Source organism: Neopelma chrysocephalum, unplaced genomic scaffold (assembly GCF_003984885.1).
Source record: "Neopelma chrysocephalum unplaced genomic scaffold, ASM398488v2 Primary Assembly neopelma1_103b, whole genome shotgun sequence".
Taxonomy (NCBI): Eukaryota; Metazoa; Chordata; class Aves; order Passeriformes; family Pipridae; genus Neopelma; species Neopelma chrysocephalum.
Genome location: NW_020897767.1, coordinates 1,437,862 through 1,450,996, shown reverse-complemented (window position 1 = coordinate 1,450,996; position 13,135 = coordinate 1,437,862). Strand labels below are relative to the sequence as shown.

The 13,135-nt window shown below is 41.9% G+C and overlaps 1 protein-coding gene across 11 annotated transcripts in view; it reads right to left on the bottom strand.

The window, feature by feature from the left end:
• The window catches only part of NEB (nebulin), a 100,453-nt gene that overhangs the window by 46,959 nt on the left and 40,359 nt on the right, over window positions 1–13,135 (bottom strand). For all 11 annotated transcript variants that reach the window (XM_027695934.1, XM_027695939.1, XM_027695942.1 and 8 more), the window contains exons 32-53: window positions 12,479–12,682; window positions 12,068–12,172; window positions 11,472–11,579; window positions 10,517–10,828; window positions 9,858–10,061; window positions 9,008–9,112; window positions 8,734–8,841; window positions 8,294–8,605; window positions 7,475–7,678; window positions 7,212–7,316; window positions 5,841–5,948; window positions 5,351–5,662; window positions 4,272–4,475; window positions 3,966–4,070; window positions 3,291–3,395; window positions 2,891–3,202; window positions 2,496–2,600; window positions 2,144–2,242; window positions 1,867–1,968; window positions 1,397–1,504; window positions 289–600; window positions 80–184 (exon numbers count right to left, since the gene is read on the bottom strand). In XM_027695934.1, coding sequence (XP_027551735.1) covers window positions 80–184; window positions 289–600; window positions 1,397–1,504; window positions 1,867–1,968; window positions 2,144–2,242; window positions 2,496–2,600; window positions 2,891–3,202; window positions 3,291–3,395; window positions 3,966–4,070; window positions 4,272–4,475; window positions 5,351–5,662; window positions 5,841–5,948; window positions 7,212–7,316; window positions 7,475–7,678; window positions 8,294–8,605; window positions 8,734–8,841; window positions 9,008–9,112; window positions 9,858–10,061; window positions 10,517–10,828; window positions 11,472–11,579; window positions 12,068–12,172; window positions 12,479–12,682 — 3,744 coding nt within the window. The remainder of the gene's footprint in view (window positions 1–79; window positions 185–288; window positions 601–1,396; window positions 1,505–1,866; window positions 1,969–2,143; window positions 2,243–2,495; window positions 2,601–2,890; window positions 3,203–3,290; window positions 3,396–3,965; window positions 4,071–4,271; window positions 4,476–5,350; window positions 5,663–5,840; window positions 5,949–7,211; window positions 7,317–7,474; window positions 7,679–8,293; window positions 8,606–8,733; window positions 8,842–9,007; window positions 9,113–9,857; window positions 10,062–10,516; window positions 10,829–11,471; window positions 11,580–12,067; window positions 12,173–12,478; window positions 12,683–13,135) is intronic.

Genomic DNA, 13,135 nt, shown 5'->3' with positions numbered 1-13,135 from the left:
AAGAGATTAAATAATACCTTAAACACTGGGCATGAGAAAGCAGCACTCACCGTGCCACTGCTGAAATATTCTCTCTTACCTTATTTATCAGTTCTTGGGCATTCTTAACTTTCTTGTGCTCCACCGAATCCAGAGGGATCCAACCAATGCCACGGAGCCATTCCAAGTCGGATTTGTAAACGTTCTGAGTCATAAAGACAACGGAAAAGGAAGGAAATTATTTAATTCAGGATGAATTATGCACTGTGCTAAGTGGGAATGGCCCAGTGTGTCTGTAGCATCACTCACATCACTCTGCAGGTCGTAGGCCTGCCGTGCGTGGATGACATCATTCTGGTCAGGAAGACACGTCCACTGGTGCAGGTGCTGGCGATAGTCAACATCACTGACCAAGTTCTGGCCTTCCTTTGCTGCCACAACTGCCATGGCATCCGCAGGGATGTGGATTTTGGACTTGGTTTTGTTGTAGTCAGATTTGTACAGGCGGTCGTTCTGGATCTCGCCCGCGTGCTCGTACCACACCAGCTTGGGGTCATCCCTCATCTTGGCAACGCCAACGTAGTGACCTCTCTGCTTCACATACTCAGCTTTGTATTTCAGCTGATGGAAGAGGGGAGAAAAAGGGATAAATCATGGCTGATCATGCCCAGTCTACAGCTGAACAGCTACACAAAGAGTAGATGAGACAGAGAGTTGTCCAGTGCAACCTTAGGTTTTCAGTACATGACCAGATAAAAATATGAGGCATACAGTAATATTACTATTTATAGGCCTCCCACTTCAAAATATAGCATTTTCTAGACTGAAATCCTACCAATTTTCAGTAATCAGTATTGTCAACACAAGAGGAAATGTTTGCTAATAAGTGCATTTAGTCTCTCTGTAACGAATTATTTGAGACTCTCTAAAGAGTGGATGTTTATTTAAGGTATTTACATCACACTGTTTTGATAAAATGTATATTCCAAAAAAGAATATGTAATAATTTTAATATCCATTATGCACAAGTTGAAAATGTAAAGTGTGTACCTGCTTACAGGTTTTCAAGGAGGAAGCCTCCACAATATGCCAAAAAAGTGAAATCAGAGCCATATATTAGAATCCTAATATCACTTCAATTATTTAACATTTATAAAATATGAAAGTCCACCTCAGTTGATTTTGAAAGGACTGTTTCTGGAGAGAGTGAATGTGGAAGGGTCAGTCTGACCTTCCACATTGACAGCACCAAAACCCATTATGACCAAGATGGCTGAATTCCTTGGAGGACAGTGGCTCATGAAAAGTCTGGATGTTACCCCAAATTGAAAGCTTTCCAAGTCTGTTGTTGTATTCCCAAGGCCTTTAACATTTCAGGCTTCCAAGCACTTGTTTTCCTAAGGAGAAAAATCATTACCTCACTCTGGACATCGCTCGAGTGCTTGGCATGAGAGATCTGCACCGTGTCAGGAGGTAACAGGTACCCAGTGGCTTTTTCTTTCTCCCAGCTTTCCTTATATAAATTCTGTGGAAAATAAAAGTGAAGAGGAATTCAACACCACTATATTGATAACTATCACTGTGTGTGTATATATATATATATATATAGATAGATATAGATATATAGATATATATGTATTTCTAGGCCAGGTGGGACGGAGCTTGGAGCAACCTGGTCTATTGGAATGTGTCCTTGCCCATGGCAGGGGGTGGAACAAGATGAGCTTTAAGGTCCTTTCCAACCCAAACCATTCTATATATGTGACCTGTATTAAAGTATAACAATAACAAATCCTTCCTTTGGGTTGTTCTTAATAAAGCAGATTTTCTAAATACCTTAAAAGAGTTATTAATGTGAGTGGAAACTGTCAAGGAGGGATCATGTACCTGATTTAGAATCCTGGCTGCCTCCCGAGCCATATCCAGCTGTGGTGTATCTGTCAGGGTATAATTGGACTTGGCCTCATTCCAGTCTTTGTGGTATTTAATCTAGAACAGAGAAAGAAACAACTGCCTTGTAGCACCACCACAGACTTGGGAAAACACATAATTTATGCATGAAATACTGCACAAAGCCCTGAATTTGCAGGATTATTAGACAAAACACATTAAGTACGGAGTCCTAGAAGTCAAATGTAGCCCAGACCCCTGGGAGCAAACTCACATCACTGAGAATCTCCCCACTGTTCTTCGCTGTGACATAATCAACCCTGTCGGCCACCGCGGTGAAGGGAAGAGTTTCAGCCTTTGTGCGGTACTTTCTCTGTGCAAGAGGAAAGAAAGGAAAGAACAGTCAGATCCCCCTGGAATATTCCCTGGCTAACACAGCAATTCTGAATACAGACTCAAGACAAGGAGGTTTACATGGAAGAAAAACTCTCCAGGCACAATGAATGTTGTGCCAATACTGCAGTTGCCTTTTTCATTAGAAACAAACCGATGTATTTAACCATTTAAAATGCTTTGGATGACTAATACCCTGAAGAAAATTGTAGTATTGAAAGCCATTTTGTTACCTCACTCAAGAGATCTCCAGCATATTTGACGTGCTTGACTCCAAGGGAATCATTTGGCAGCCATCCAATGCCCCGCAGCCATTCCAAATCAGCTTTATAAACAGCCTGGGAAAACAAAATAGGGTCCCTGCTGTTAGCTACAGCTCCAGCAAGATCCATAAATAATGGCTCTTACTTCCAGTGGCTAAAAGGAGAGCAATAATTCCAACATGAGCACTATATCTGAATTTATCACCCTTTAAACTTGGCAAAACATAAGTGGTATATATTTTGTACTCCTAACAGAGAGCAAAGCCAATTCTCTGAGTTCAGCAGATTCCCACTATTTATTGCTGGAGCAAAAAAAGAAGAGACAGCTTATTACTGCATTAAGGGATGTTTTCATGGTATCTTACATCACTCTGGAGGTCGTAGGCCTGCCTGGCGTGGATGACATCGTTCTGGTCTGGGAGGCAGATCCACTGGTGCAGGTACGTCCGGTAATCGGCGTCGCTGACCAGAGTCTGCCCGTGCTTGGCTGCCACGATGGACATCATGTCCACTGGGAGGTGGCACTGGGTCCTCAGCTTGGCAAAGTACTTCTTGTACTCTCGTTCGCTCTGAACTTTGGCTACATCAAGGGCAAACTGGATTTTCGAGTCTCCTTTGGCGTTCGGAACTCCAACGTAATGTCCCTTCTGCTTCTCGTGCTCCAGTTTGTATTTGTACTGGGGACAGAGCACAGGTCACCATTATAACAGTTATCACGAATAGTTCTTAGAGCATGTGAAGATCCAGATGTCTCTTGGCACTTACATCACTGGCAATCTCCCTGGAAGCCTTGGCTGTCTTGATGGGGATTGCGTCTGCTCTCAAATCGTAGCTCGACTTCAACTCATCCCAAGCTCCTTTATACATTTTCTGAAAAGATAGAAAAATGCCCCACATATGCTGAATGCTCTGCCACTCACCAGTAAAGAAACACAGAGTTCCTGCCATCTCTGTGCTGCAATACCATGAATTTTTTTGTGCACGACTCCTGCTCCCACCCATAAATTGTGCTGCAAGTCTCGCTGCCTTTAAAACATGCACAGGGCCTGCAACACCAGTTTTGAAACCTATAAAGCACAGAAGGGTGCTTGTAAAAGTTTAGAAAATATTTATATGCCTTGGGCTCCCATCTATTTCAATAAAACATTACCTGAATGGTGCGTGATAATAATAATTTTTAAACAGCTTTATGCAAGGATTTATTTTAAAATATCTAAATACTTTAAGGACACTCAGCAGAGGGAAGGCAATGTTGCAAGCCCTGTATGAGGACAGACTTCAATGAGACTTGTGTGACTTAATCTTCAGCTTTGGAAGCAACATCTTAGAATGATATAATTTACAGGACACACACACTATTTTAGAGAAATGTAGAGAATAGTAGAATGTATTAGAAATAATATCAAAAGTAGAAAATGCAGAAAACAATTATAAGCATACCTGGCTATAATTAACAGCATTAGCCTTGGCTAGGTTGATTTCAGGTGTGTCTGGCATAATATGGATCATGGTCTTGTCCTTTTCCCAGGCTTCTTTGTATTTTGGCTGTTAAAACAGTTTATTTTATATTACAATGATGGAATTTCACTTGTCAACAGCATAAAATCCCACAAATCTCTGCTGAATTATCATCTCTAAAGAATAAAAAGCTTGGAAAAAAGCGTTGAACTTAAAATGCCACTGATTGATCCTATATTTTAGCAGCGAGATTTCTCCCTTTAAGAACTTAAGGAGGTTGTTACATACAATGCTGAGCTGTTCAGCGTTTGTTTTAGCAAGGACAACGTCTGGGGAATCCACCACACTGGTGAACTTCACGCTGTCGATGGGTGTCCTGTACACGTTGTCACTCAGGAGATCCTGGGCATTCTTCACTCTCTTAATCTCTGGAGACTCATTGGGCAACCAGCCAATTCCACGGAGCCACTCCAGGTCTGCCTTATACACAGCCTGGATGAGACATGGAAAAGGAAAACCTTGTGTTCAAAATTACTGTCTGCATTATTTTAAATTATAGAAAGCAGTATATGTTTCATAACCAGCTACAGATAGATCAATCCTTTTTACATACAAGAGATGTCCACTGTAATAAGTAAAATTAAATCTGGGAACCAGGTTTTAAGTAGTTCCTTTCTTAAACAACACCTTCTAAACCTTGTGGACTTAAACAGAAGGGAAACAACTGAAATGAATTGTTGCTAATGGTGATGAATATTAAGATTTTAAAAGACTCCTCATTTCAACAATATACAAGTCCAAACAAAAAAAAACCAAGATGCCCACCAGGAAACTTGGCAAGTAAAAAAGCAAAGAACATGAATCTCACCTCAAAGCTCAGAACTGGAATAGTGGAACAGTGACTGAGGTTGACTGGTAAGCAGCAAAGCCAAGTCAGGAAATCAGCTGCACTGACTCCTCCTGCTCCATCAGCCACTAAAACATTACACCTGTACCTTACACTGGTTTTTTTTCCAATTAAATATATTTTCAGCCGACTCAAATAAACAGGAGTAACAAAAGCCACCTGATTTCAGGCAGCAAATAGCTTTTACTCCTAAGTCCCATCAAAGCAAGAGAGACAAATCCTTCATCCTCTCCAGATCATACCACTCCAAAAGCACATGTAACCCAGCAGATAGCAAGTAAAGTTTTATAGAATTTAGAGGAAAAATGAAGGCTTTTTAAAGGTGAAAAAGAGCAGATTACAAAAATTAGAGAAAGCAGTTTAAAGATAAATCTGTTGTAACTGTATAATATCAAACCATCAAGATTGCAATATATTAAATATCAAGAGTAGCAACCACCACCCCTCTAGAGATACTCACATCGCTCTGCAGGTCGTAGGCCTGCCGTGCGTGGATCACGTCGTTCTGGTCAGGAAGACACGTCCACTGGTGCAGGTACTGCTTGTAGTCAATGTCACTGACCAGTGTCTGGCACTCCTTGGCTGCCTGCACTGACAGGGCATCCACAGGAATGTGGATCTGGGTCTTGGAATCGTTGTAGCCCTTCTTGTAGAGGCGGTCGTTCTGCAGTGCCATGGCCCGCGCGGCCAACGCCAGCTTGGGGTCGTCCTTGGCACTGGGGAGCCCGATGTAGTGCCCCTTCTGCTTCTCGTGGGCCTCTTTGTACTTGTACTAGAAGTGCAGAGGTAACACAAGCAGTCACTCATTGCTCACCTGGACAGACCACCAAACAAAAGGGTTTGCAGCTTCCCAAGCTCTGGGCCCCTCGAACTGAACCTCGCTCGGTTCTGCTGAGCTGGACACAGAGACAGACACCACCCCCACATTAGGGGGGTACAGAGGACTGTACCTCACTGCAAACGTCCCTGGAGGCCTTGGCTTGTTTGATGGGAATGGCATCAGCTCTTAGGTCATAGCTCTTTGCCTTGGCCTCATCCCAGGCCTTCTGATAATGTTTCTGCAAGGGAAATGAATCACCTCTGTCAAACACAGCAAAGTCTCTCTGGTACAAATTCCTTCCCTCAAAACCTACTTCCCTGGGAATTACCCTGCTTGCCCCCTGTAACTGGCAGGGTTACAATAATGATCTTGGCAAGTATCTTAAGAGAAAACTCAAGACTTAAAGTAGCTGCAAGATCCAAAACACAAAGAGGCAACAGGAACATTCCTGAAAACATCTCACTGTGCCCCCTCTAAGCCCTGAATTGTGCATGACCCAGAGGCTCTGCTCACACACACCCAATTGCAGGGTCACAGAAACATCTGTTCTACTGACAAAACAGATCTAGACTGTCCTTAAGTTCTCAAGTCTCCTGGCAGCTGCCAGGGACTTCTTTCTTTCCCAGCTTTTTTAGCCCTATCAAAAAAGTGAGTGTAGGCAGAGAGTCTCAGTCCATTTTTGAGATTGAGCAGAAACCAAAGTGCCTTCACGTGTCTAGAGACGCCCAACTTGTCCAGGACACCAAGCCCAAGAACATGAGGGCTCCTTCTTTGTGGCATCTCAGCCCACAGAAGCTTGGTCAGCCCTTCTGGCAACTCTGTCATTAGCACAGGTGGGTAAATGAAGGACTTTTTATTTTTAATATCTGTGAAAATTCAGAAACCAAATGCTATTGCGAATCAGACTATAAGGAACTCAGAAAAAAATAGTAATCAAAGCACAAGCAAGACAAAAACAGAGGGAGTGAAATGTCTTTTGCAATAACACTTGAAATATTTCATGCCTAATCCAGTCACATCAGGTGCTTTTGAAAAACATTTAATACTATCAACAGCAAGAAAGGCTGGCAGGAAACACATGTTCCAGGCAAAGCTCCTGTCAAAACCTGCTGGAGATGCAAAATGGGAAATGTTTCCAGCTGTACAAAATCTCCAGTGTGTAAGTCCCATAAAACTAGTGGGTGAAACTACACAAGTCTGCAAAACCTGTCAGGGTTGAGGAGTCTGCAAACTCCAAAAACTCTTCCATGGAGAGTATTTGGGAGGTTGTGCCAAAGGGAGCAGGGATTGCACACTGAACTTTGGAGTTTGCTCACAAACTCACAACCTCTCAGTCTAGAGAGCCCCTGGATGTAATTTCTTGTTTACAAGCACATTAGAAGATGGGTTTTGTGCATCACCATTTACAGCAAAACCTAAAAGACACAGGCCAAAAACTGGAAGAACAATTGTCATTGTTAACTTTCTAACACTTCACAAGCACTTCATTTAATTCTCTTACATTGCTGATGTTGAGAGCGTTGACTTTGGACTGCAGCATTACAGGAGTGTCAGAAGGTACAGAGATCTGGGTCTTGTCTTTATCCCAGGCCTCACGATACAGACGCTGAGGAGAAAGGAAGAAAAGTGACATTTCACTGTGGGGGTTAAAACACCAACAGGAATTCTTGGATAATTCCAGTGACTAATTTGCAATTCTACTGCCCACCACAAAAAGAAGAAATGCCACCCCATAAGTGAAAGGGAAGTGCAAGGTGAGCTTACATCACTGAGCTGCATGGCGTTGGTCTTGGCCAGGACAATGTCTGGGGAGTCAGTGATGCTGGTGAACTTGAGCTGCTCGGGCCGCGTGCGGTACAACCGGTCATTGAGGAGCTCCTGGGCCTTCTTGGCTTTCACCACATCCACAGACCCTTCTGTGAGCCAGCCAATGCCTCTCAACCATTCCAGGTCAGATTTGTACACGTTCTGCAAACAAACCAAGGGTTACTGGCGTTGCACAGACAACGCTTTATGCCCAGAAGGGTTCTGGATTCTCCATCCCTGGAGATGTTCAAAACCAGTGTGGATGAGGCTCTGAGTAACCTGTTCTACTGGAAGGTGTCCCTGACCTTGGGGGCTGGAATGAGATGATCTTTAAGGTCCCTTCCAACCCAAACCATTCTGGAATTCTGTGGTTCTAACTCTTTGTGCAGAGACTTCCCATAAAGCTTTCCCCAAATTCCTTCTCACATAGTTACACAACAAACAGCCAATGACACTGTGATGTATCAGGTGCTTTCCACACACAGCAGAACCCCTGATTTTCACAGCAACAAAGATACTTTTAAGACACTTGCTATGTGCAAACCAGGGGCATAATCTGCAAGCAGGCTGCGAGCAAACATTCTGTAGCAGCCCAAAGAAACACGGCCTCCTTATGAACCACCCAGAATATTTCTGGCCCCCAGGCTGAGAGCACTGCTGATTTGGAAAGGACAAAATAAACACAGCAGGACAGAGTGTAGGTTCATGAATGTGCATTTGAGAGGATATCAAACAGAGCCAGAAACATAAAGCTTTCCCAAAGTCATTCCTACTCACGTCACTCTGCAGGTCGTAGGCCTGCCGCGCGTGGATCACGTCGTTCTGGTCAGGAAGACACGTCCACTGGTGCAGGTACTGCTTGTAGTCAATGTCACTGACCAGTGTCTGGCACTCCTTGGCTGCCTGCACTGACAGGGCATCCACGGGAATGTGGATCTGGGTCTTGGAATCGTTGTAGCCCTTCTTGTAGAGGCGGTCGTTCTGCAGCGCCATGGCCCGCGCGGCCAACGCCAGCTTGGGGTCATCCTTGGCACTGGGGAGCCCGATGTAGTGCCCCTTCTCCTTCTCGTGGGTTTGTTTGTATTTGTACTAAGACACACAAAAAGAAGTATTAGCAGAAGCTGGGGCAAATGTCCCATAATTTCATATTGCTGCTGATCACAAATATACATATTCCTGTTTCCCAGGTAACTGCAAATGCATGAGGGAGAACGTACGTCACTCGCGATATCTCTCGATGCCTTGGCACTTTGGATTGGAATTGCATCCGCTCTCATGTCATAACCCTTCTTCTTGGCCTCTTCCCAGGCTTGTACATAAAGTTTCTATACAAGAGAAGACAGAAAATGGCTTATCAATATTTAACAAGGGGTTTCTACACTTCATAATTTTTTCTCGAAATTTTCATCTATGTGTAATTCTTTATACTTAAAGAAATGCTTCCTTAATTCTGAATTTCCCTTAGCTTAGTAAATGTGAAAATGTTCTTACCTTGCTGACGTTGGCTGCGTTGGCCCTGGCTAACAGAATATCTGGTGTGTCAGGCATGACATGGATGGTTTTTTTGTCTGCATCCCAGGCTTCTGTGTACAAACGCTATGAGAGAGGAAAATAGTCCTTTAGAAACGTTCCTTTATGTGTGTCATGATGGAAACACTGCAGATTTGAAAGCAGCTGTGATAAAAAATATATCCACGATAGAAAAGTAACCTTGAAGGAGAACTATATATAGATATATAGCCAAACTAATACATTTGTCCAAATAAATTATTTTACAGACTGCTGTGGGTAGATCAAGCAATAAAATACCCTGATTCAGCAAAGGTTCTGACTGAACAGCTCAAGAAGGAAACTTTGTCCTTATTTCTCAAGCTAAGTTGGTGCAGCAATTGGTTGATTTTGAATTGCTGAAACTGCTGTAGGAGGAAAACTATATTCATTATTCTGCTGTATCTGTATAAGTTGTTTGATTCTGTTCCTTAAAAAGGAGCAGGAGGAGGTACTTGGTGATTTGATCCTCGAGCTCTGAGATACATTGCAGAAACTTCACTTCCAGAGAACTTCAGCTGTTTCCTCATAACTTGGTCATCATCCAACAGTACTGTCAAAAAATATGTGATTTAGGTGACTTCTTTCTGTACATTTTTACCAAGTGCTCAGTTCAGACAGAGAGCCCTAAAACAAGAGCTTTCCTGTACAATGGCTGAATTTGGACATTCATTTTAAGTCCACAACAGAAGTCTTCAGTCTTACTTTATATGTTTTATTTTTCACCTCATGAACAAGTTCTATCAGCTGGTAATACTGGTGATTTTGACAAGAAAAAAACAAAACACCTCACCTTGTTCATTATCTCAGCATTTTGCTTGGCTAAGACCATGGGCAAGGAGTCTGTCACACTGGTAAATTTGATTTGGTCTGCAGGTTGACGGTACTTCCTGTCACTCAGGATTTCTCCAGCTCTCTTGGCTTTCTCCACTTCCAAGGAACCAATAGGAACCCATCCAATACCTCGTAGCCATTCCAGGTCTGATTTGTAAACAGCCTGAAAAGATTTGAAAGTACGTTATATAGGTGCAAATGTGATTCAGAATTAAAATAACTATAAAAAAGCACATCTTAGTCAATAGGAACAACTGTGTGTGTTTCTGGTAGCAGGATATGGTTTTGAAAACAGTTCTTATTTTTGAAGATCAAGCAAAATAACAAAAAGAATGGAGTTATTGGAGCACACCAAAAATACCAGAGTTACACACAAATTACACCTCAGGTTAAGGACTGAGGAATACAATTAATCATAAATTTGATGAAATAAAATTACGCCTCAGGTTAAGAACAAAGGAAATACAATTAAACATATATTTGATGATGTAATGAACATTTCACCTCCACCAACAAATCCGATGAAGCGACTAAGGCATATAACGTATATTTCAAAAATTAAGAGTTTAGAAGGCTCTGTATCTTTAATTATGATTACAAATGTAAGGATTTGCTCACATCACTCTGCAGGTCATAGGCTTGCCGAGCGTGGATCACGTCGTTCTGGTCGGGCAGGCAGATCCACTGGTGCAGGTAGTGCCTGTAGTCGATGTCGCTCACCAACACTTGGCACTTCTTGGCCAACACCACTCCCAGCATGTCCACGGGGCTGCTGAAGTGTGTCTTGGTCTTCTCAAAGTCCTTCTTGTACTCCCTGTCACTCTGGATCTTGGCCACGTGCATCGACCACACCATCTTGGGGTCGTCCTCAATGTTGCGGGCCCCGATGTGGTGGCCCAGCTGCTTCCGATACCCTTCCTTGTACTTGTACTGAAATAGAGAACAAAAAATGTATATATATAACATTTTAACACAAGCCATTTAAATACCAATCTTGATAGAAAAACAAGGAGCATAAGAATCTGTTATCCTCTGTCTGTTAGTAATGTTGCCTCATTCTCAACGCAAAACCTGTCCTAGTCATTGCATATATTTTTTCCTGGTTCAGTACTGAGACATTGTGAATGTCAGTATGACATATTTAGAGAATATATTTTTCCACTGGAAAAAAGCAAGCATTTGAACTTTTAGAATTGATTTACTAATATGTCTCTTTTGGGGAGAGATTTTAAAGTATTTCCTATTCTGAATCAGAAATTACCTTGACTAACTCCAGTGTAGACATCTTTTTGATCATCCTACTTAAACACCCATGGACATCAATGGAACTATTACAGGGGACATATAGATAATCCTCATATTATCCTATTTATTTATTACAGTGATATAAACCTCATGCATAAAATACTGGCTACCCCTGCTTTTCGTGCACTGAAGGCATGTGGTAGAATCGCTATGAAAATAGACTTCAATATTAGTTATTCTATGAAGTATGACATTAACAGACAATGGAACAAACATTCTGATTCTTTTCTATTCCCAAATCCATATGGAAATAACAAAACCTGCTTACATCACTGGCAATCTCCCTGGAGGCTTTGGCAGATTGAATGGGAATGGCATCAAAACGCAGATCATAACCCTTCTTCTTCGATTCCTCCAAGGCCAGTTTGTACATTTTCTGTGAGAAAAACCCCCACATTTTAGTTCCTAAAGCAAAATTATGCTTCAGTTAAGCACAACTCTGTAGTAAAACAAATGAAGTCCCTAAACAGTACTGTTAATCTTCAGGCAACTTGGATATTGTTCTCTAGAAAATAAAAAAAATGCAGATTTCAAAGACCTTGTAATTATATTGGAGACCCCTGGAAAATGGAAAGCATGTAGGGAAGGCAAAGAAAGGAACATTTAAAAAGTTAAATTATTTATTTCACAACTTGCTATATAAATGATTTCTCATTTATGTTAGAAAATATCTTTTAAAGCCCAATTAGATACCCAGGAGATAAATTCCAGTGAAAGGAGAGATCTGATTCCAGCACTGGAACTGGCAATTTCTGACACTGAACAACTTGACAATATTATTCTACTATTGATTGAAAGTCAGAGATGACAAGATTGTACTTGCCAGAAACCCTTTAATTGCCTCCCCTCTCCAGTTTCACTCACCTCACTGTAGTTCACTCGGTTTTGTTTGGCCAGCAGGATTTCTGGGGTGTCAGGCATGACATGAATCGAGGTCTTGTCTTTATCCCAGGCTTCAGTGTATAAACGCTGAGGGAGAAAACAGGAAGAGATTAATATTGCATTCTAAACTGGGTAATATCTCAGAAATCAAGGCAAAACACAGAGCATATTATTTAAAAATATAGGAACTTCTCTAGTGTAAGGTGTCCCTGCCCATGGCGGGGGGTTGGAACAAAATGATCTTTAAGGTCTATTCTGACCAAACCATTCTGTGATACTCTGAAATACAACAGGGATATGCAGTTCTGTGTTTAGTCAGGTAGAGATAACATTGACTAAAGGAGAATTTATCTGAGGGAATTCAACACTTGGGAAACTGGAATCAGGACTCACCTTGTTCATGGTGTCTGCGTTCTGCTTGGCCAACACCATGGGCAGGGAGTCTGGGACGCTGGTGAACTTGATGGTGTCCGGGTGCTGACGGTAGATTTTGTCACTCAGGATCTCCCCTGCCCTCTTGGCCTTCTCCACCTCCAAGGAACCAATGGGGACCCAACCAACACCCCGCAGCCATTCCAGGTCTGATTTGTAAACAGCCTGAAAAGATTTGAAAGCCCGTTATTATAGGTGCAAGTGTGATCAAATATTAAAAGAATTATAAATAAGCACATCCCAGACTATGTGAGCAATTGCACGTTTCCCCATAGTAGCAGGATATGGTTTTGAAAACACTTGTTGTTCTTGAAGATGAAGCAAAATGATGATTAAATAACAAAAGGAGCAGAGTTATCGGAGCACACCAAAAATACCAGAGTTACACACAAATTACACCTCAGGTTAAGGACTGAGCAAAATGGGATTAAACATAAATTTGATGAAATAAAACCACACCTCAGGTTAAGGACAAAGAAAATACAATTAAACATAAATTTGATGATGTAATGAACATTTCACCTCCACCAACAAATCCAATGAAGTGACTAAGGCATATAACGTATATTTGAAAATTAGAGTGTAGAAGACCCCGTATCTTTAATTATGATTACAAAT